The sequence below is a fragment of the Gorilla gorilla genome, chromosome 8 (assembly GCF_029281585.2).
Source record: "Gorilla gorilla gorilla isolate KB3781 chromosome 8, NHGRI_mGorGor1-v2.1_pri, whole genome shotgun sequence".
Classification (NCBI taxonomy): domain Eukaryota; kingdom Metazoa; phylum Chordata; class Mammalia; order Primates; family Hominidae; genus Gorilla; species Gorilla gorilla.
In genome coordinates, this window is record NC_073232.2 from 8,881,810 (window position 1) to 8,904,104 (window position 22,295).

A 22,295-nucleotide genomic window follows, 5' to 3' on the forward strand; every position below is an offset into this window, starting at 1 on the left:
ACATGGGGACGGTAAAAAGATCAACAGTTGCCAGGGGTTGAGGTGAGGGAGGGATGACTAGGCGGAGTAAAGAGGACTTCACGGCAGTGAAACTACTCTGCATGATATTATACAGTGGCTACATGTCATTATACACTTGTCAAAACCCACAGAACATACAACACACAGTGAACCCTAACGGAAACTGTGAACTTTAGTTAATAATAAAGTATCAGTATCAGCTTATCAAGTGTAACAGGTGCATCATACTAATGTAGGGTGTTAATAATGGGGGAAAGTGGGTGGGCTGAAAGAAGGGAGTGTATAGGAACTCAGTACTTTTTGCTCAGTTCTTCTGGAAACCTAAAACTGCTCTAAAAAATAAGGTCCAGGCTGGGTGTGGTAGTTCATGCCTAGACCTTATATGTAATCCCAACATTTTGGTAGGCCAAAGCAGGAGAATCACTTGAAACCAGGAGTTCAAGATCAGCCAGGGCAACATAGCAAGACCCTGTCTCTACAAAAACATTAAAAATTAGCTGGGCATGGTGACGTATGCTGTAGTCCTAGCTACTCTGGAGGTTCACTGGAGCCCAGGAGTTCAAGGCTACATTGAGCTGTGATCTGCCACTGCACTCCCTCCTGGGCAACAGAACAAGACTCTGCCTCTAAAAAAAGCAAACAAACGAACAAACAAAAAAAAGGTTAATAATAAAAGGCCAAGTCCTTCGAATGGCCAAGCAGGTACTACACAATAGCTCCCTTGTTCCCTCCTTGACCTCATCAGCTAGCTACCACCCTCCCCACTCTCACTGGCCTCTGCTGTTCTGGAACTCGCCAGGCAGGCTTCTACCCCAGGACCTCGCACTAGCTGTTCCCTCTGCCTGCAACACCATCCTCCCAGATCTTCACATCACTCCTTTCTTCGCTCCCATTCATCAAGTCTCTGTTCACGTCACTTCTCAGTAACACCTCCCCGATGACCTGATGTAAACCTGCACCACCGCCCTAGGTGCTGGCACTTCCCACCCGCCACCTGCTGTTTTCCTCCATGACACATATCACTGGTAAATGAAATGTCTCATTGATTTCTGTGTGATGTTTACAGAATCTCTCCCTGCACTATACAATACACGCTCCAGATGCAGCATATTTGGTCTGTTTGGATGACGGTTGTATCTTAACAGACGGCATATACAGACAGGCACTTGGTATATTATTTGTGAATCAATGAACGAAGGACCTGTGCCTGTGACACTCTAATAAGTCACTTGATTATGGCTACCAAAAGTGAAGTTCAGTGATGCTGACATGGCAAAAAGTAATATACCAAAAAGTAATATAATTGGTCTAATGTGAGAATTGGATGTTTAAGACAGGAACTCTCCTGAAAAAGACCTGGAAATATGATCGCTGTAGACAAAATGAGAGATAAATGAAAGATTGTCTTAGTTTTACCTTAAAAGTTTCACCCCTCCCTGTTGAGATTGATGGCTGCATCCTGTTGCCACTGGCTCTGCCTGCGGCCAGCTGCCCATGGGCTTCCCAGTGCTCTCCCAGGACTGCCCACCTGCAGGCCCATGGCTCAGTTTCCTCTGTGCATGGGCATCAGTTCAGCCAGTGCTGTCCAGAGCAATCTCTGGTTACAGCTCCTGGCTCCCTATCGCTAAGGAAAATCGCAGGCCCCAAACTGGGTTTCCCCCTAAGCAGCTGGCCTGCTCCTGCAGCCCACATCAGGCCCCTGTCTGCCGCCAGTGCTCCACACAGGCACCCACCAGTGCTCCACGCAGGCACCCGCCAGTGCTCCACGCAGGCACCCACAAGAGCCACAGGTTTCACAGGGTGGCTTTCATTCTTCAACCAAGGGGGACAAAACACGCTCTGGAGGCCTCCTGTGATTCTGACAGTTCAGAGATGAGAGAGACAGAGACGTAGACACAGAGAGGGAGAGACAGAGAGGTAGAGGATGTCACAGATACTGAGAGACAAAAAGGGGAGAAACAGAGTCACAGAGAGACACAGAGGGAGAGACAAGGAGCCGGCGAGGGAAGGGAAAAATCCTGCTGTTGTTCCCACACTGTCTGCTGTCCTGCAGTGTGTGCCGCCCTGGGCAGCCCTTTGCTTTCTGAGGTCTGTTTTCTCTCTTGTCTACACTGAGCCCCTCCCTTGATGAGTCCTCGATCAAGTTCACTAATCAATCTTCTGCCATCTCTACTGTACCTTTGAGCCCATCCAGTGAGTTTTATTTCCATTATTCTATTCAGTTCTATACTTTTAATTTCCTTTTCATAAGTTTTATTTCTTTGCCGAGATGTTCCATTGTTTCATTTGTTTCCAGAGAACCTGTCATTGCTTTTTGAGCCCTTTTCATGATGGCTGCTTGGAAATCCTTGTCAGGTGATTCCAGCACCATTCATGAAAGCAGCCACGGTCACCAAAGGCTTCAGCAAAGCCACAGGGAATGAACCGTCTAGAAAAGGAGCTTCTGTGCCAGCTGGAGCCAGTTCTCCAGACCCAGCTCTTTCTCTACATGATGCAGTGTTTTCTCCTATGGCCAGACTTTGGGGTGGGGTGTTGTCAAAATTGTCATCATTTTCTCCATATTCAGTTTTTACAAATGGACCCTCAATTGGCCACTGAATTGCAAAGCATACGCTGGACTGAAATTGAGCAGTGTGTCTTTGGTTTTGCCGAAAGGACGGTGCGAGCGGTGCAGGCTGCTTCAGACCTTCAGAAAACAAGGGCATCCCCAATTTAAGGATGGCAAAACCCATCAACCCTTTGAGTTAGAAAGAGGCTATGGCTCAGCTGAACTCCACAACATGAACTGCTTCCTTGATGAGCAGCCGTTCGCCCAGCTGTGTTTTTTGGTTTTTGTTTTTGAGATGCAATCTCGCTCTGTCATCCAGGCTGGAGGGCAGTGGTGTGATCTCGGCTCACTGCAACCTCCACCTCCTGGGTTCAAGTGATCCTCCCACCTCAGCCTCCCAAGTAGCTGGGATTACAGGCATGAGCCACCACACCCGGCTAATTTTTTTTTTTTTTTTTTTGAGACAGAGTTGATTTCAGCCATGATGATAGGTGTGTAGTGATATCTATCTCCTTGCAGGTTTCATTTCCACTTCCCTAATGACTGATAATGTTGAGCTTCTTTTTGAGCGCTTATTTGCCATCCGTACATATTTTGTGGTGAAATGTCTATTCAAACCATTTGCCCATTTTTAAAATTAGGCTCTTTATTAAGTTTTGAGAGTTCTTTACATATTCTAGCTACAAATCCTTAAACAGACATGTGATTTGCAAATATTTTCTTCCAATATATAGACTGTCTTTTCATTCTCTTAACAGTGTCTTTCAAATAATAGAAGTTCTTTTTATTTTGATTAAGTCCAATTTGTCCACTCTTTCTTTTGTGGAATTCTTTCTTCTATGGATCATGTTCTTGGTGTCATGTATAAAAAATATTTGCCTAGTCCAAAGCAACAAAAGTTTTCTCTTATATTTTCTTCTAGGAGTTTTTTAGTTTTAGGCTTTACATTTAGATCTATGATTCATTTTTAGTTAATTTTTGTATACTAAGAGGTATAGATCAAAGTTCACCTTTAAAAATATGGGTATCTACTTGTTCCAGTATCATTTATTGAAAAGAGTGTCCTTTGGACAGCCAAGTGTCTTGGCACCTTTGTTGAAAATCAGTTGTCTATGTCTTTAAGGATCTAATTCTACCTCTATTCTGTTCTGTTGATCTATTTCTCTATCTTTATTGCAACGTTGTGCTGACTCCATTACCGTTGTTTTATGAAAACCCTGGAAACCAAGTCCTCCAACTCTCTTCTTCCATTTCAAAGTTGTTTCTAGGCCCTTTGCCTTTCCATAGACACTTTAGAATCATTTAGAATCAATGATTCAGTAGAATCAATTTCTACTGAAAAAATTCTGGGATTTTGGTTGTGATTCTGTTGAATCTATAGATCAATATGAATAGAACAGCTTAAAAGCAAGACTTCTGACCCAGAATGTTATGTATAGCCCCATTTATTTAGATCTTTAATTTCACTCAGCAATATATGTTGCTGAGAGTGTACATGTTTTTCTTATCTTTTGTCAGATTTATTCCTAAGCATTTGTCTTTTCTTTCATTTCTTTGCTATTGTAAATGGTATTTTAAATTGCAATTTCTGATCATTTGTTGCTAATATATAGAAATACAACTGATTTTGTATATTAACCCTTCAACCCTGCTAAACTGACTTACTGGTTTTTTGTTTGTTTGTTTGTTTGTTTGAGACAGGGTCTCGCTCTGTCACCCAGGCTGGAGTGCAGTGGCAAAATCTTGGCTCACTGAAACCTCCAACTCCCAAGTTCAGGTGATTCTCCTGCCTCAGCCTCCTGAGTAGCTGAGATTACAGGTGTGAGCCACCACATCCAGTTGACTTACTAGTTCTAGTAGCTATTTTGTAGATCCTATACAATTTCCTAAACAATCATATAGTCTACACATAAAGACAGTTTTACTTCTTCCTTTTCAATCTGGATGGCTTTGGTTTCTTTTTCTTGCCTGATTGTACTGGGTGAGACCTCCAGTGTAAGGTTGAACAGAAGTGCTAAGAGTGAACATCCCTGTCTTGTTCCTGATCTTAGGGGGAAAGCTTTTAGTCTTTCACCATTGAGTCTCACATAGGCTGTAGGTTTTCATGGATGCCCCTTAGCATGTTGAGGAAGTTTCCTTCTATTCCTAGATCACTGGGAGTGTTTATCAAGAGTTTACGTTGGATTGGATTGCATTGAATGCTTTTTCTGCCATCCATTGAGATAATCCTCTGGATTTTTCTCTTTTAGTTTGTTAATATCATGAATTGTATTGATTGATTTTTATTTCCTGGGATAAATGCTTCTTGGCTATGATATTTTATCTTTTACATGTAATGCTGAAATTGATTTGCTAAATTTTTTTGAAGGTTTACATCTATGTTCATAGGGGTTATTGGCCTATAGTCTTTTCTTATAATATTTTTGTCAGGTTTTGTTACCAGGATAATGCTTACCACTTAGAATGGGTTGGGAAGTACAACCTCACTATTAATCTTTCTTCCTTCCTTCTTTTTTTTTTTTTTTTTTTCTGAAACAGAGTCTCACTCTGGCACCCAGGCTGAAGTGTAGCGGTGTGATCACGGCTCGCTGCAGCCTCAACCTCCCAGGCTCAGGTGATCCTCCCACCTCAGCCTCCTAAGTAGCTGGGACCACAGGCACATCCAGCTAATTTTTAAAATTTTTTGTAGTGATGGGGGGAGGGTCTCACTATGTTGCTCAGGCTGGTCTCAAACTCCTGGCCTCAAGCAATCCTCCCTCCTAAAATGTTGGGATTACAGATGTGAGCCACTGCACCTGGCCCAATTTTTATTTCCTAGAAGAGCTTGTGTAAAACTACAGTTATTTTTTTCTTAAAAGCTTGGTAGAATTTACCAGTGAAACTATCGGGCCTGGAATTTTCTTTATGAGAAGAATCTTATCTACAAATTTATTTCTGTAATAGATGTAGGGTTATTAAAGTTATCAATTTCTTCTTTAGTGAGCTTCGTGTCTTCCAAGAAAGTTATCCATTTCATCTAAGTTGTAGAAATTGTTGGCAAAACATTGTTTTCATATCCACTTATTATCTTTCGATATCTGTAAGATCTGTGGTGATTCCTTACATTGGTAATTTCTGTCTTTTCCCCGTTTTTCCTAATCAGTCCACAAACAGGTTTATCAATGTTATTGATTCTTCTCAAATAACCACCTTTCAGTTTTGTTTGTTCTCGCTAGTAATTTTCTAATCTCCATTCTGTTCTTTATTATTCTCTTTCTCCTACTACTTAATTTGAGTTTAATTTGCCCTTATTTTTCTAGTTTCTTAAGGTGGAAGCTCCATTACAGGCAACAAAAGATTTGACTATGTGCAGGGTGAGTGGTGTCTCACTCCCAGAATTTCATTTGAGCAATTCATAAATAGTGTGCTTATGACTCCAGGTTATTTGTTTGAAGAGCCAACCCTAGATAGCTGACATTGCAATTACTCAGATTCAATCTAGGGAAATGAGCTTGGTCAGAAGTGCCATAAATGAACTTTTATTTTTCTCCATTTGTCATCAATTGATAAAGTCTGAAAGACATTCCATTCTAGTCTCTTATCATGGAAAATTATGGCTTCTAGGGCACTTTCTGGAAGTTTAACCTTTGTCACAAGTCACAAGAATTTGGCCATATTCTATTTTGTTAAAGGCTTTTTTTTTTTTTTGAGACGGAGTCTCGCTCAGCTGCCCAGGCTGGAGTGCAGTGGCACGATCTCGGCTCACTGCAACCACTGTCTCCCGGATTCAGGTGATTCTCCCGCCTCCGCCTCCCAAGTAGCTGGGATTACAGGCACCCGCCATCATGCCCAGCTAATTTTTGTATTTTAGAAGAGACAGGGTTTAACCATGTTGGCCAGGCTGGTCTTGAGCTCCTGACCTCAGGTGATCCGCCTACCTCGGCCTCCCAAAGTGCTAGGATTATAGGCGTGAGCCACCGCGCCCAGCCTTAAAGCCTATTTTCAAAAGAAACAAAAATCCTTAACAAATAGGGATGACTATAACCAGAAAATGTGTTTCTACCAGAAGACATCTGTCACCAGCACCAGTGCTTTATGAGATCAGTGAGACAAACCCAGGTCTTAAGGCACTTTCCTACGCACCACAGAGGAAGCCTCAATGACATTGCTCAAGGTAAACAGAGGCCTGGACCGATTCCACATGGGCAGGTGAGGCTCTCCCTCTTCCTGAGGAGCCAAACAGACACAATCAGGACCAGGAATATCCTCTGAATCTCCCAATTTCCTGTCAAAATCACTGTAGCATTCTTCCTTAAAGTGAATGACAAAGCCACAATCTTTTGGCATGTGTTCAGAAAGCAAAAGGCTTTTTCAGAAAATCTGTATTCCTAACAAAAGACATCTGAAAAATCTGCTAACTACAAATGGGTACTTAAAAGTCCCTTATGAACTTAAGCTACTTTAAGGACAGGACATTGGTGAAAAAGTATTCTGGCATAGGAAATTAGTAGTGAGACACTCAGAATTGAGGGAGAAAAGCCATCACTGGCCATAATATTTACAAATAATCAAAACCAGGCCACTTTAAAGGCATTGCTAACAGATCACACTGTCAGAACAAGGCTTCATGGCGAGAGAACACGCAAATCCAAACACACTTGGAGCTGTGGATGCCCATTTTAGACAAAAGCAATTTAATATAAACTGGACGAGGCTTACATTTCTTTTATATACACTTTTTGGGATTCTGAATTATATATAGCTTCTATAGAGAAAAGATAGGATGATCACCAGCCCCTTAAAAAAAAAAAAAGCTGCTCCAAGTGTAATAATAAAGTTATGCACAAAATACCAAGCAACAAGAAAAAAAAGAACATTTCAAATAACCAGCTTTCAGTTTTGTTTTCTCTAGTAATTTTAAAGTACTCAGAAGAAGAGATATGAAACCCAGGGCGTAGGACATGGATATTCATTCATATATTCTCACTCTCTCTCTTTTTCTCATAATGGAAACATTCCAGGTCCAAAGCAGTACAGTAAAATTATTTCAGCCTCACTTCTCTTGAAAATAAATCCCTCCAAAACAGCCAGGAGAACAAGAAACACAAGCATGATCTTCAATAAAACTAGAAGACACCTGGTCAGGCGCAATGGCTCACACCTGTAATCCCAGCACTTTGGGAGGCCGAGGCAGGCAGATCACGTGAGGTTAGGAGTTTGAGACCAGCCTGGCCAACATGGTGAAACCCTGTCTCTACTAAAAATACAAAAATTAGCCGGGCATGGTGGCGCACACCTGTAGCCTCAGCTACTCGAGAGGCGGGGGCAAGAGAATCACTTGAACCCGGGAGGCGGCCGTTGGAGTGAGCCGAGATCGTGCCATTGGACTCCAGCTTGGGTGACAGAGTGAGATTCTGTCTAAAAAACAAAACAAAACAAAACAAAACAAAACAAAACTAGAAGACACCTATCCCCAGGCCACCATTATGAAGGCAGGGAGCAGACAGAGGATGGGTGGGGCTTCAGCAGAGACTAGGAAGGTCCCATCCCAGTAGCCAGCGGCAAGTGCACCCTCCCAGGTGGTAGACAAGCCACCTGTCTGAGAGTCAGATGCAGGCCTAGGGGCCCCAGCCCCATCACAGCTGGCCATCCCTCTTGCCATCCTTGCAGGGGTCCGAGGCTTATTCTCTGGGGAAAAGTGAACCAAAGAGGCCAGAACATGGAGAGGGCCAGCATGGACAGGAGCCAAGGTGAGGATGGACACTGCTCTGATAGGCTGCAGATGGAGGAGTCTCTGGAGAGACTCACGGCTGCTGGAGAAGAGACCAACAGGTCCAGACTTCTGGGCATCGCCAGGCTGCCCCACGGCGAGACCTGCATGTCCCTGGGCCCCAGCAGTCACACAGGACTTCCTGGTCATTTTGAGGGCCTCACACTTGAAAGATCACATGATGTTTGAGTAAATCTCCAACATGGAAAAAAAAATTGCACAAGAGGACTCAGAGAAAACAGAGACAGTGAATGCAGGGAAGGAAGCACCCTTCAAGGAAACTGTAATGAATGTTCACAGGAAGAGAGGAATCGTCCCAGAAACAGGAAGGGACTGACTGAAAGGGAAGAAACAGAGAGAAACCAGATAACGAGAAAAAAGAACTTTTAGAAATTAAAAAAAAAATAGCCAAAGTAGGTCAAAATAAAAAATGTTAGTAGAAAAGTTGGGAGATAAAGGCAAGCAAATGTCTTTCAAAAGGAGAAGAAACATACAAGTGGAAAGGTCAGCAAATGAGAGACTCAACCCAGCAGGCCTGGCGGCCACAGGGGCAGGTGGCGGGGCCGGGGGGGGGCGCAGCCCACCAGCCAACGAGGGCCAGTTACCAGCCGCTCTGGAGCTCCGTTTCCTAATCTGAAAACGGGGGCGATCCTGTCACCACCTCCCGTATAGGATGGTGAGGAGGGTTAAATCCATTATTATGGGCAAAGTCCTTAGAACAGTGCCTGGCATACAGTATGCACTCAATAGATATTATCTCTGATTAGTCTTAATAAGATTTCTAAAAAATGAGAATAGAGAAAATACTAGAGAGGAAATTATCAAGGAAATAAAGGATATAGAGGGTATTTTAAACAAAGGTACAAGCACTCTTGTGATTGGGATGGAATGTATTTACATATATCGGCATGTCCCCTAGTTAAGAATGGCACGGGCATGTGTGCGTGTATGTGATTTCTTATCTATGACCATGGTAAACCTCCGTGGCTGGCTTGAGTCAGCCTGGTCCGGGCCTGCTGGTGCAGCTGTGCCTGCTCTGGGCAGGGCAGGCAGCTTGCTGACCCTGGCTGGGCTCTCTTCAATGTTTGAGGTTGGCTGGCTGTGGATAGGTCCAGGATGGCCTAGGCAGGGACAACTAAGTTCTCCTCCATGTGATCACACCCCACCAGCACCCAAGCCCTGGGGTCTCCTCGGAGGTAGACACAGGGCCTGAGAGAGTGCAGAAAAGTGCAAGCCTTTCCAAGGCCTGGGCTAGGAACTAACACTGGCCACTTCTGCCACAGTCCATTGGCCAAAACAAGTCACAGCTCAGATTCAAGAAGTGAGGAAGCAGACTCCTACCTCTTGATGGAGGTGCTACAAGGTCACTTTGCCAGGGGCATGGGAGGGTTGGAGAATTGGGGCCACTTCTATCGTCTACCCCAACCCTTCTCCACTCTGCTTTGTGTCCTGGGAGTCTGACCTCTATACACAGTATCCCAGGGCCGCCTCCCAGCACAAGCCTTGGAGCCATTCGCTTAGACTACAGTGTGAACGGTTCTCCCAAGACCGGACAGTACACAGCTTACACAACCACATGCAGGTGCCCTCAGTGAAGCCATCTGCAAAAGGAGGCGTCTGGGCTGGATGACTCTACATTCCTTCATCCTGAGAACTCACAAATATTTTATACCCAAGATCCTAGCATTTCTCTTCTGACCTGCCTGAAGAGGTGGTATGGCTGGCATCCATGCGTGCACTTCCATGCAGGTGATGTGGGTCACTAGCACGCACACGATAGGAATCTGGTAAAAGGGATGATTAAATGAATTCACATACATGTGTTTGAAATACACTGTGCACACATTCCATTTCAGTTCCCCTCACCCCCTCGCCTTGAGACCCCAGCAGACATGACACCACCCTGCAAAAACAGGGTTGAGAACTGCCAGCCTGGTGCATCAAACCTTAAAAGTTCAAAGCTAAATTTAGAAATATAAAAACATCAAGAGATTAATTATCCTACCCTAACTTGACAGAACTGATAAAGGAGGGAGAAGTCAGAAGCTGTACCTGGGAAGCAGTGGGCCCAGGGGCGGCCCGTAAGCCCTCTCTCTGCAGACACCAGGTGGGGCAGGCTGGCCCTCACTTCCCATCTCTGACTCCCGGCCCTGCTGATGCATGAAACTTTATATAAGCGAAACCTGAGTCCACCCGCTCAGCCCTCCCGCTCCCCAACCAGCAGCTGTGTGCACTCAGCAGCTGCGCCCAGATCTGGCGCTGACCAGAGGGCCCTGGAAGCCACATTCAGCAGGCCCACCAACCCAGACAATGGTGGTCTGTCCAGAGTGGGATGCAGAGGCTGCCAGCCCCCGAAAGTTGCAAGAGTCTGCCCTGTTGTGAGAATTAACCAGTGTTCCTGGATTTGGATGGCTCTGAGGTTCAAATCTTGGCTTACAGTCTTCTCGACACGATGGGGAAGGTTTTCAGTGTCAATCAACAAAACAGTAACTACTGTGTACTGAGGAATGACTTTGTGCCCAGCACATCTACTCATTTACCCTGGTAATGACCTCACTGCCCCCACCAGTGGATATCATTCATCTCATTTTTAGGAGGAAGAAACTAGGACTCCGAGAGGTTAGACAGGTGCCAGAAGTCACAGAGCAAATGGCTGCGGGAACAAAGCCAGGTGTGCCTGATTCTGAAGCACACAGAGGACCGGGTGTCCCAGTGTCTCCAGGCAGGGACCCACGGGTTCGAGGGATGCCAGTCCTCCCAGCTCCCAGCGATGCACGTGGTAGAGTTGTGTGCCCAAAGGGATGATGTGCCTCTGCCACCTCCCTCGTGCAGTGAGAGACGCGTGGGCGTCAAGCCCACACAAGACTCCAATCCAAACGGCTAAAATCCACCCTACACAAGAACAAACAGCTCTGCCCCCACTCACCTCACAGCCCCCATCGCCTCCACTTTTTACATTTTAGAGTGATCAGTGGCCTCTAAAGGGAGAGAGATGTTCGTGTGTACATAGTACTTGAATTTTAAAAGTGTGTGTGGTGTAGATGCACACAGTTTGAAATCTTGGACTAAGTGGAAATCTGGTAAGCCCTACAGAGTAGGGAAGCCCAGGAACTACAGTGAGTTATTGGATGGCACAGGAACACTGAATGCACTGCGGCCGGGGAGAAAGGCCCAGACAGACTTCTGCAGGAGCTTCTGCAGGTTCCCCCAGGGCAAGGGGCCCTACCCTGGGTGCCTTTGGGGTCTCTCCACTGAAGGGCAGAGCTGCTTCCAGATGTCCCAAGAAGTGAGACACCTGCAGTGGCTCTAGGCACTCCTGAGGGCTCCCACTCTGCCCCTGTGGCCGGTGACCTGAGCCATGCCCTCCAGTCCTCACTTTTGTCCTGCCTGGGTGCTCAGTTACACTGCTGCCTCCGTCTCGTTTCCTGATCTGGTTTGTAAATTTCTGAAGGCAGTGGTTGCCAATCTTCCCCTAAGTTCAGTATAGGTGGCAGAATCAGTCTTGTTTTCCATGGGAAAGCTCACAGTCTTGAGCTGGAATCTTCCGCCTCCGAGTGCAGCCAGATGACCTGGGGCAAAGCTAACTGCCAGACCTCAGGGTCCTCATCTGCAGTGTGGGTATTGCAAGGGACAGCGCCTGCAAACGAGAGGAGCATGCTGCCTGCCATGCTGGGCAGACATCTTATTCTCTTTTAAGGAGATGTATAGAAAGGCAGGCAGTGCTTAAAGAAAGGAGGCGAGCAGGCAGATTCTGGAGTGACTTCTATTAATAGAATGAGGGCCGGGTCCTGAGATGGCATCCTTTGGACTGGGCTTGGAGAGTTCACAGAGCAGCTGCCCCTGAGAAAATGGAATGCCACATGTGCCAGCACTCCTTCCCCCACTCCCTCAACCCCAGACGTGTCTGTGTGTGCGTGTGTGCATGTCTATGTACACGCATGTGTGTGTGTGTGTACATGTGTATTTACATGCATGTTTACATATGTGCATGTTTGTGCAGGCATGCATGCGTGTGTGCATAAGTTCGTGTGTGCACATGCATGTGCAAGTGTGCATGTATGCATGTGTGTATGCTTGTGTGTGTGCACTCCTGTGTCTGTGTGATGCCAACATAAACACTAGTTTCTAGTCTGGTTCTCAGGAAATCTCTTCAGGCGCTCCTGATTTAAATTGAATTTCAGTTTGTTTGCTTTCTTTTTAGTGAGCCAGCAAATGCAGTTCCAGCTACCTTCTTCCCTAGGCCTGAAACCCAAACAAGAATCACACTGGTTCAGGGTTGAGACAGGACTATAAAGTCACATGCTTCAAAAGGAAATGTTTATTATTGCAAAATTCACTATTCTGAAACCATATTCAGAGTAGTTTAGTTAGAAGCAACTTGATATAACCAATCATTCAGTTTGCAGGGTTTAAAGAAGTCTCCTTAAAAACACAGTCTGGAGATACCATATTATAACTTTTCTCTATAAGTGACTTAGCCAATCAACAAGTCTTTATGACGGCTACAGGTCACGGGCCTGAGTGAGAACCTTACCCTACCACCACGTGATCACTCACCATGTTCTTTTTAGGGCCAAAGGACCTAAGAAAAGGCACATTTCTAGCAGGTGAGCACTTCTGCTTCTCCCCACCCCAGCCCCTAACCAACCCCAGAATCCTGAGACTGAGCAGAAAGTGAGTCTCCAGTTTACCTAGAGAAAAGTATTTCCTTTTTCCTATGCAACATCAGATTTGCTGATTTTCTGCAAGCCTGTGGAAAATCACCTAGGGCTGCCAGGTTACAGTTTGGGAAATGCAAACCATATTCTTACCCACACGTCAGCAAAGTCTTGGGTCTGACCTGCTCAAATGCTGGTCTTTTTAGCTCCTTGATTCTTTTGCTCCTTCTCATCCGTATCTGACATTACAACTCTTGACTTCCTTCTGCCTCATGCTGCTCTTGTCTTTCGAGTTACATTTTCTGTACTAGAACCCCCAAGACACTATTATTTAGGTTTTGTAATCTCCCCTAGCACCTGGCATTGTGCAATCACATCAGTAGCTAATAAACTGATCTGGTTCAAATGTAGAAACAACCTGTCATGAGCTGAGCTGTGCTCCTCCAGCGTTCGTATTTTGAAGTCCTAACCCCCAGTATCTCAGGATGGGGCCTTATTCAGAAACGAAGTCAATGCAGATGTAATCGGTTAAGATGAGGCCATACTGGGGTAGGGTGCCCCTAATGCAGTTCCACTGATGTCCTGCTAAAAAGGAGGAATTTGGACACAGAGAAGAAACCACAGCACGGACGTCATGTGAAGACTGGACTTGTGTTGCCACAAGCCAGGAACTACCAGAAGCCTGAGAGTGGCCTGGGACAGACCCCTCCTTGGAGCCTTCTGAGGGCACGAGGCCCTGCAGGTACCTTGATCCCAGACTTTGGGCCTCCAGAGCTGAGAGACAAATGCCTCCACATCCAGCACAAGACCAGAGGCAGCGTCTGATTTTCGATTACGTTCCACAAACACCTAGCCAGGGTCTCTCCGGAGCACATCACATGAATTACACAGGAAGGTTCTCTGTGTTCTGTTTTCCTGGGACACACAGAGAAAGAACCAAGTTCCTTGAGTTTTTTATAGTGAGTTAAGAGACTTCATTTGTTGCATTCACAAGTGAAATTAAAAGAGCATTTCATGATTTCCATGATTTTAATGTGCTGTATTAGTCTTATAGAAATTTTCCATCCTCTACAATTCATGTATCTTGATTTCACCTCCTTTGACTAAATACCCTAGGGATGTTTAAAGTGAATTTGTGAGAAAAGGGCTTCCAGGGCTCCCTAGACGTCATGACCTCAGAGAGCGTCTGCTCACGGGAGGAGTGTGGGAAGCCGAAGACGTGGGCAGCCCAGCCAAACATCCTGACCCCTCCTGGAGAAAACCAAAGTGCAGGATCTCCAGATACAGAGAAGGGGAAAACTTTTTAATCCCATTTTCCTCTCCCCTACAGCAGAAAACATCTGTCCAGTATAATGAAAAGTGTCTCTTTTCTGAACTGTTCATGTAAAGTTTATAAATCCATCTTCTCACTGTCTAACCTTCCACCTTAAAAGCAAAGCGGGAACCTGGGTGGAAAGTTTCCTTTAAATGAGCAGAAGAATCTGACACGCCGTGAACGTCCTCTCTGCTCCCTCCACCCTCTTCCTAACTCTGAAACAGAACAAATGAGCGTAATGGAAGAAACACATTAGGGCATGGTTTCTTAATAAAAGACATATGGGAAGCCCGAGGCACCCAGCCATGTTTCTTAGTTCTGCCCTCATCCCCAGCCTCATGGCCCATGCCAGGTTGTGAGCCTGCAGAGGCGAAGGCTGCAGGCCACTTGCCCTCCGCTCACTGGCTGTCAGGGCACTCCTGCAGCAGAGGTCAAGTGAAGCCCCTGTCATGTCCACATGAACATTCAGTTAAGTTTCCAAATGCTTCTTTTTAAGGAAAAAACATCCTCAGACTCACATTCCCACATTTAAGTAAAAGTTATTCAGCATGTGTGCTTTGTGGCATAGATTATCTGGTAAGCATGAAAACACCAAAAACCCAGATAACTGGCTGGGCGTGGTGGCTCACGCCTGTAATCCCAGCACTTTGGGAGGCCGAGATGGGACAATCCCTTGAGGCCAGGAGTTCAAGACCAGCCTGGCCAACATAGCAAGAACCCATCTCGAAGGAAGGAAGGAAGGAAGGAGAAAGAAAGAGAGACAGAGACAGAGAGAGAGAGACAAAGAAAGAAAGAGAAAAAGAAAAGAAAGAAAGAAAGAAACCCAGATAACTCTGCCTAGCAAATGGAAAAAGCTCACAAAACTTCTGAAACACAGGGATCTCAGAGGCAGAAAATGGCTAATATTTTACTCCAAAAACCTACCTTTGAACTCCAGAGAACCAGTAACTGTGTCTACAATATGCCGCCTTGACATTAAACTTTCATTGTGACAGAGTCAGTTTAATACAAACCAACTGGAGCTCAGGCGGAATCAAAAACAGCTCTGACCGAAGAAATTTCCAGATGACTGTAGTTTTAGAATATGTTGAGTTGTTTCAACTTGGCTTCTGCAAGCTCAACATTTTATTCGTTCTTCTCTTTGTTGTTTTAGAGATGAAATGAATGCTATGGTTTTCCAGGAAAATCTTTCTATAATTTAAAAGAAAATGATTATTGAAGTCGGCCAATCAATATTAATACAGTTAATATGCCAAACAACATATTCTTTGATGGCGACATGTTTTTATCAATACAGCATATGACACTTCTTAAAGCTTTGCTCTTAGAGATGGAACAGAATTTTATTTAAGCCTATTTTGGTGAACTCTGCATGCATTTCAACACTTTTCAACATCTGTCTTTTATTACCAGAGGTACCAGTATCCAAACAGCAAAGTATTTTGAATGCCTTGAAAGTCAGCTCCTGCTCCTTAGTCCTCCTGTCTTAAATCATAATTTCACTGTGACATCAGGTTCATTTTTAAGGAACATTTTTATTTCATGGACAGGCAGGCAGCCATTCACTCTAATATGCAGATTCTGTTTTCATAAAGATGTTCCAAGTAAGAAAAATACCTAAAAGTGGAATGCAAGCCAAATTCATATTAAATGTTTTCTGACCTCATTTAAAATGTAGCAAGAGAACATGTACATGTGTATGAAAAAAATTAAACGTTTTACTTTTTCAAGTCACTTACGTGGCATTTTATTTACAAGTTGTTGTCATCCTGTATGGGGGCCAATACACCCCACTTAAAAACTGAAATCCTTCTTCCTAATTATGGTACACTTCAATTTCTATATTTAACACCTTTTAAATAACTGTTGATCGTAACGCTATATATTGGCCACCCCCACCCCCACCCCCACCCCACCCCCCGAAGAAACACCCTGGGAATAAGATTTTAGTATTTTGAGCTACAGGGAGACATCGTTTTTAGAAGCTCTCCTGCCTCCTCGGCCCTGCTGGCCGGCTTGTGGGCGATGAAAACAAACTTTAATCACTTCCAGAGATTCGGGTCAGGGTTCACACGCTCCAGCCTGGGAACCACCAGCCGGAAGGGAGAAGCAGTGCCTGCAGGACTGAAGTTTCTGTTCAGAACGAGGGAGGGACCTGAGAACCAAATCTAGAATTTTAAACAAGCCTTGAAGAGTGCCAGGACTTAGACCCTGTGTCTGCCGTCCTCTCGGCTCGGATAGGTGGGGAATTTTCTCGAGGGGAAAGTAGTAGATCATTTCACAGCGCAGCCCTCGGCTACAGATGCGTGCCTCTTTAAAAATACAGAGCAACCGGTCAATTAACCCGGGAGGCGAAACTCACGCAACGCCACCGGCAAGAACTGTGCACACAAAGCCAGGGGAGTGAACTGCACGGCGTCGGAACGCGGTTTCCGATGCGGCTGCTGCCCCGGAGCCGGGCCGGCCCCCCACGCGGAGGGGCAACTCAGCGTTCGGGCGGCGCAGAAGCCCCGTCTCCTCGCTGCGGGGCACTCTCCTTCCCGGGGGCCCCCGCCGCCCGCGCCGCCCCTCCCCCCGACCCCCCTCCCCGGCCCCCTCCCCCTGCCCCGCACACAATGGCGCCCCCCCGAGCTCCCGCCACGGTCCTGGCGCCGGCCGCGCCGCCGCTCCGCGCACAAAGGATGGCACACGGGTTTCCCGAGCGCGGCCGGCCTCAGGTGCTCCGCGCGCATCCCGGGCCGCAGCGGGCCGGACCGGGGGGCGCGGGCGGGGGCGCGGGCCGGGACTTACTTTCGCGATGGTGCCGGGGAGCAGGCGCTCCAGCAACCTGCAGAGGACCACCCCATCCTTCAGCGACGCCTGCAGAAAGCCCTCCGGGTCCGAGATGGTTTTTTTGGGCGACTCCAGCACCCCCAGAGTGATGAGCCACGTAACGGTCTGCTCGGCGGAATTCATCGCTGCGGCCCGGGAGGCAGGCAGGGAGGGGCGCGCGCCTTCACCTCCGAGCGGCGGCCCGGCCCGCGGCCCCCACCGCCCCCGCCGCCGCCGCCTCCTCGCCCATCAAGCGGCCGGCGCCGGCGATCGGCTCGGCGCGGCCCAGCAGGTCCAGCCCGGCCCGCTTCTCCGTGCGCCCCGGCCCGCTTCTCCGTGCGCCCCGGCCGCTGTCAGGCGCCTTCTCAGGAGCGGTTCGGGAACCTGCGGGCGCCCGCCGCCGCCCCCCGGCCTCGGCCGCCGTCGCCCAATGACATCACCTCCAGGAAAAGAAAGACGCGGCCGTCCGCCCAGCCCGCGCCCTGCGCAGCCTCCGCTCCAGGCCGTGCGCGGGGCGGCGGCGGCGGCGGCGGCGGCGGCGGCGGCGGCTGGGAGCGGGCGGGGAAGGGGAAGGGAAAGGGGAAGGGGAGCGGGGAGCGGATGGGGAGGGAGCCGGGGGTAACGGGGGTGGGGGCGGGCGCGCACCTGCGCTTACCTGCCCGGGGCCAGCCGTGCGCCCCGCGCCCCTGGGCGGGGCACTCGGAACCCTTTGTTTATGTTTTGAATTCGTGAGCGTTGAAATGATGAAGCACTTCCCAGAATGCTCTTTTTATTTTTGCCGGTTTTATTTCAAGGTGGCGGGGACAGGCTGTAAACGAGACGTTTGTTTCCCTTTGCTACCTTGCAAGCCGGTCATTACGGAACACAAATGGTGGTTCCATCTGAAGCCATATGGGTCTGAATCGGGAGGAACCGACTCTCCGGAGCGCAGCGCCGACCTCAAAGGCAGGGCAGGGGCCTGCGTGACTCTGCTCTAGACGGACGGTGTCGCTTCAGACCCTGCCGGGGAAAGGTCAAGGAAACGGCGTGGCCTGAAGTGGGGCTGTGCAGAGGGCCGGGCCGGGCCGGGCGCCGGGCTGCGTCTTGGGGACGCCGAAGATCTGGGCTGTGAAAGCAGCAGGCCGAACCTGGAGAGCCCAGACGGCAAGTGTCGCGTCATGCGCGAGCTTCCTCGAACAACTGATGACACGCACATATTGACATGCGAGGAAGAAATGGACCCTCTTCTTAAAAGGACACGGGTCTCCACTCACTCCATCCACTGTCCCTGGGCGCTCCCCCAGTTTGCTCGCTGTGACCCGCGGGCAGTTTAACAAGCAAAGCACTTAGTCTATGCCAGGCACGTACATTAATCCATTCAATGACAAAGGCTAGAAAGCATATAAAGCTTCCAAAAATAATCAGAGGCTTAAGTCGTCTCCCCCTGCCTTCTGCCGGTGGATTTCTCTTGCAATCACTAATTGCTTTTATTTCTAGCCTTGAGTTAAGTGGTTAAAATTTTCTTTGCAAATACAAAAAATATTCAAATGGCAGTATGAATTCTGGATTACGAGGACAATGTGCTCAGTGATAACAGCGACTGGTTAGGAACCGTCACAAAGTGCTGTCTACTGCCTCGCCTCCCATCATGGTCCCCTTTTACTGATCAGATGCCGAACAAGTGGCAGAGATAAGACCCAAAGCTCGGCTCCTACCAGGAAAGGCATACCTAACCCGTTTCCTACTGCTGCCCTATAAGCTTTCTAGGAAACAGGAGGGCAATTAACAGCTACATCAAGGCTTGTACCCAGTGTCTTCATGGAAGGAAAGATGTCAACCCAGGGGGTGGTTGTACACCGAGACTTCTGCTCACTTTCCTTACTGCTGAATTAGAGAAATAATTTAATGCAGTCCTTACCATTTCGAATCCTACTAAATTCGGTTTGATACTTATAAGGTGGTAGACTTGAGTAAGATTCAAATAGACTCAACTAAAGGGTCCTATAGAAAGCCAATTCTAGGGAGTGACCTTACGAGACCAGTGAAGCAGAGAGCCAATTCTTGTCGGACTGGAGACCCACAGTCCAGGTATTACAACTCGTCTGTTCTTGGTGGGGAGAAGCCCAGACTTTTAAACACTTTATGGTTACTAGTTGCGTTCTTTTATGTTGGGTATTTATTAATTTCAGAAAAAGAGTTTACTTGGAAGGGATTTTAGAAAGTAACATTGCTCAAAGCTAGATATTTTTAGGTGCTTAATTGAGTTGTTTTAGTATCCAAAGTGGGCATTTTGGTTAAACTTTCCTTAGCACTTTTCCAGGTTCCTATTACAGAGGCCACGTGGAGTGCAATCTGGTGCCCATCACTTTTGGGCTATTGGGTTAGCTCGAGTTAAGACTATTGTCTAAGGAGAAGTTTAGCCCTTTCTGTGGCTCTCCTCTGAACTTGCCTCAAGAGGTGGAGAATGGCTTTCCACGCAAGCCTGTGGCTTCGCTTCCTTCGTTTCTAATGAGAGGATGTCAGCCTCACACCCAGCTTGGCTGCTTACTAGTGCCTGGTAGGCACCTTCCACATCACTGTTAGGAGTTCACCCACAAACCCAACTGCAAACCAGTTACCACCCAAAGCTCAGCTGAACCCTGCCAGCTCAGCGTGTGTGGGGTCACTATAAAAATGCCAAAATCTAAAAAATAAGGCAAAATTCACTCCAAACTTAAGCTGGACAAGCAGATGACCATTTACCTAGAGTGGGTAGTAATCACTCCCTGTAGAACTACCCTTATCCAGTTGGACCCCGTCTAGATTGGAGAATGCACTACGAAGTGGCTCTATGCAGCTCGTTGTATCTGCTGTGTGTTATTGCATGAAACAAGGTCCTGTTCATTTGGGATAAATATGATCAAATGCTAAAATTAAAAGATGCAAGGCAGGAAACATTAATTTATCAACACATATGGCTGGAGGAGCATGCAGGATCAGAAAGCATTTGACCAGTATAGTATATTATGAAACATGATGCCAACAAGACGCTTATCCTGGTTGGGTTTCCCCTAGAAGCAGACCCTGAGCCAACAAATTGGGTGCAAGTGGCTTGCTAGGGAGTGACCCCAGGAAGGACAGTGAGGAAGGGGAGTGAAGCAGGTAACGGAGTCAAGGGGTGAAAATGAGCACTAGGGCTCTGTTCCCCTGGGGGGCCCTTGAGAAACAAGTGGAACAGGTCTCAGCACCTTCTGGCCAGAGGGCAGGAAGGCTGACTTTACCCATGGACTCTGGATTGAGGGCTCCCCCACCCGTGACCTCTGATTCAGCAGTGCCCAACGTATCTTTTGGGGGACAATTCAACTGCAGGCATTAGCGTTATTTCATAAGCCAGCGCTTCCACCGCACCTGCTCCACATGCCAGTTCCGCACAGGTGAGCGGCACAGTCACTGTGATGGTGCAGAATGGGCGTGGGAGATTGCCACTCATGGCGCATCAACAATGGCATCTGTGACAGTGAGTTTTATGTGTCAACTTGACGAGGCTACAGGGTGCCCAGACATTTGGTTAAATATTATTGTGGGTGTGTCTGCGAAAGGGGGTTTTGGGATGTAATGAACATTTGAGTAAAGTAGATGGCCCTCCCCAATGTGGTGAGCTTTATCTAATCAGTTGAAGACCTGAATAGAAAAAAAGACTGACCTTCCCCAAGTAAGGGAGGATTTTCTCTGGTTCTTCAGCCTGTGGGCCCACTGCAGAGCAGATGTGCCCACCTCCACAGTCACATGAGCTGCTTCCCTGTAATAAGTCTCTCTCACCTCCCTCTCTCTCCCTTTCTCCCAATTGATCAGTTGGTCAATAGAAAGAGATTCTATTGGTCTGTTTCTCTGGAGAACGCTGACTGACACAGTGTCCTAAGGCCGTGCCATCTGGCTAGGGAGAGATGTGTCTTGGGATTCTCCCCCTGGGCATCTGCTTTCCAAGGTCCCCTCTGATACCATCTGCCTTGGTTTGTCCCCTCCTGTCCCCGAAGGCAGACCCTGAGCCAGGGCTTCAGTGCAGGCTGCCTATTTGGGAAGTGACCATGAAAAGCACAAAGGAGAAAATGGGACGATGGGACAGGGAAGGGGAGAAGCTAAACACAAGGCTGCCTTGATGGCAGGTTATTGCTACGGGCACCTGGGCTGCAGTCCTACTGGGGCCTATGCATTTCTGGGAGAGGCCGTAACAAAGTCTCACAAGCTGGGCAGCTCAAATAAAAAGAAATATATTCTCTCCCATTTCTGAAGTTTGGAAGTCTGAAGTGAAGGTGTGGGCAGGATTGGTTCTTTCTGGGGCCCAGAGGGAGAATCTGCTGCAGGTTTCTCTCCCAGCTTCTGTGGGTGGCCAGCCATCCAAGGGAACCTCCTTGTACTGGGTATAAATCACCCTAATCTCTGCCTCTGTGTTCACATGGACTTCTCTCCCTCTCTGTGTCAGTGTCTGAATTTCTCTCTTCTTATAAGCATACTAGTCACTGGGTGAGGACCCACTCTGATCTGGGATGGCCTCATCTTGACTTGATTGTATCCGTGAAGAACCTATTTCTAAATAAGGTTGCATCTACAGGTACTCGGAGTTAGGATTTCAACATATCTTTTGGTGGACAATTTTACTCCCAATAGTGCCCTTTGAGAAATCAGGACCCTGCCCCAGAAATATTACATGAGAGGAAGGGGAAGTGGAACTTACTATCACATCACTCAGAAGGAACATGGTGTCCTGGGATCTCTGTGATGCTAGGATCGATTGGTGCGTTCTGGTGTTACTATCCAGATCCATTCATTATGATTCCACCCATCATCATCTATTTGCTTCAGCAACTGTTCATAATTCCTACTAGATTCAGTGTTTCATTCAGAATTGCCATATCTTGATAAGTCCTTCAGTTATATTTCAGCTAGAATTCTGCAAGAGGTACTGTTCTTTATCAGCTATATGTGTACTCTGAAATGTAGTTCCTACAGGAAAGGCAAGATAAATGCTCACTCATTTTCCATTGTTTACCACTTTTCAGCATCACGAGTTGGTGCTCCAGCATCCTGCAGAGGAGACCAGTGATTTTTCTGAATACCATTATGAATTCACAGACTTTGAAAAACACATTTGATACATTTCAATTTCTTATTTCCCTCTTCTTAATTTCTCTTTTTGCAATTCTTGGGAGACCTTTCTCCATGAGTCTCTCCCACTTC

At 47.1% G+C, this 22,295-nt stretch overlaps 1 protein-coding gene across 31 annotated transcripts in view; it reads right to left on the reverse strand.

Moving 5' to 3' along the window:
- LOC129525065 (rho guanine nucleotide exchange factor 7-like) overlaps window positions 1-18,539 on the reverse strand; it is a 241,280-nt gene extending 222,741 nt beyond the window's left edge. For 23 of the 31 annotated variants that reach the window (XR_010135134.1, XR_010135131.1, XR_010135129.1 and 20 more), the window contains exon 1: window positions 15,216-16,194. Coding sequence is in view for 4 of the 31 variants with exons in the window: in XM_063709833.1 (XP_063565903.1) it covers window positions 17,082-17,246 (165 nt within the window). In the remaining 27 variants the exon portion in view is untranslated. Of the gene's footprint in view, window positions 1-15,215; window positions 16,195-17,081 lie in introns of those variants that run through there. The other 8 variants (XM_063709833.1, XM_063709832.1, XM_055353309.2 and 5 more) reach the window with 6 other exon arrangements.
- Window positions 18,540-22,295: the final 3,756 nt, after the last annotated feature.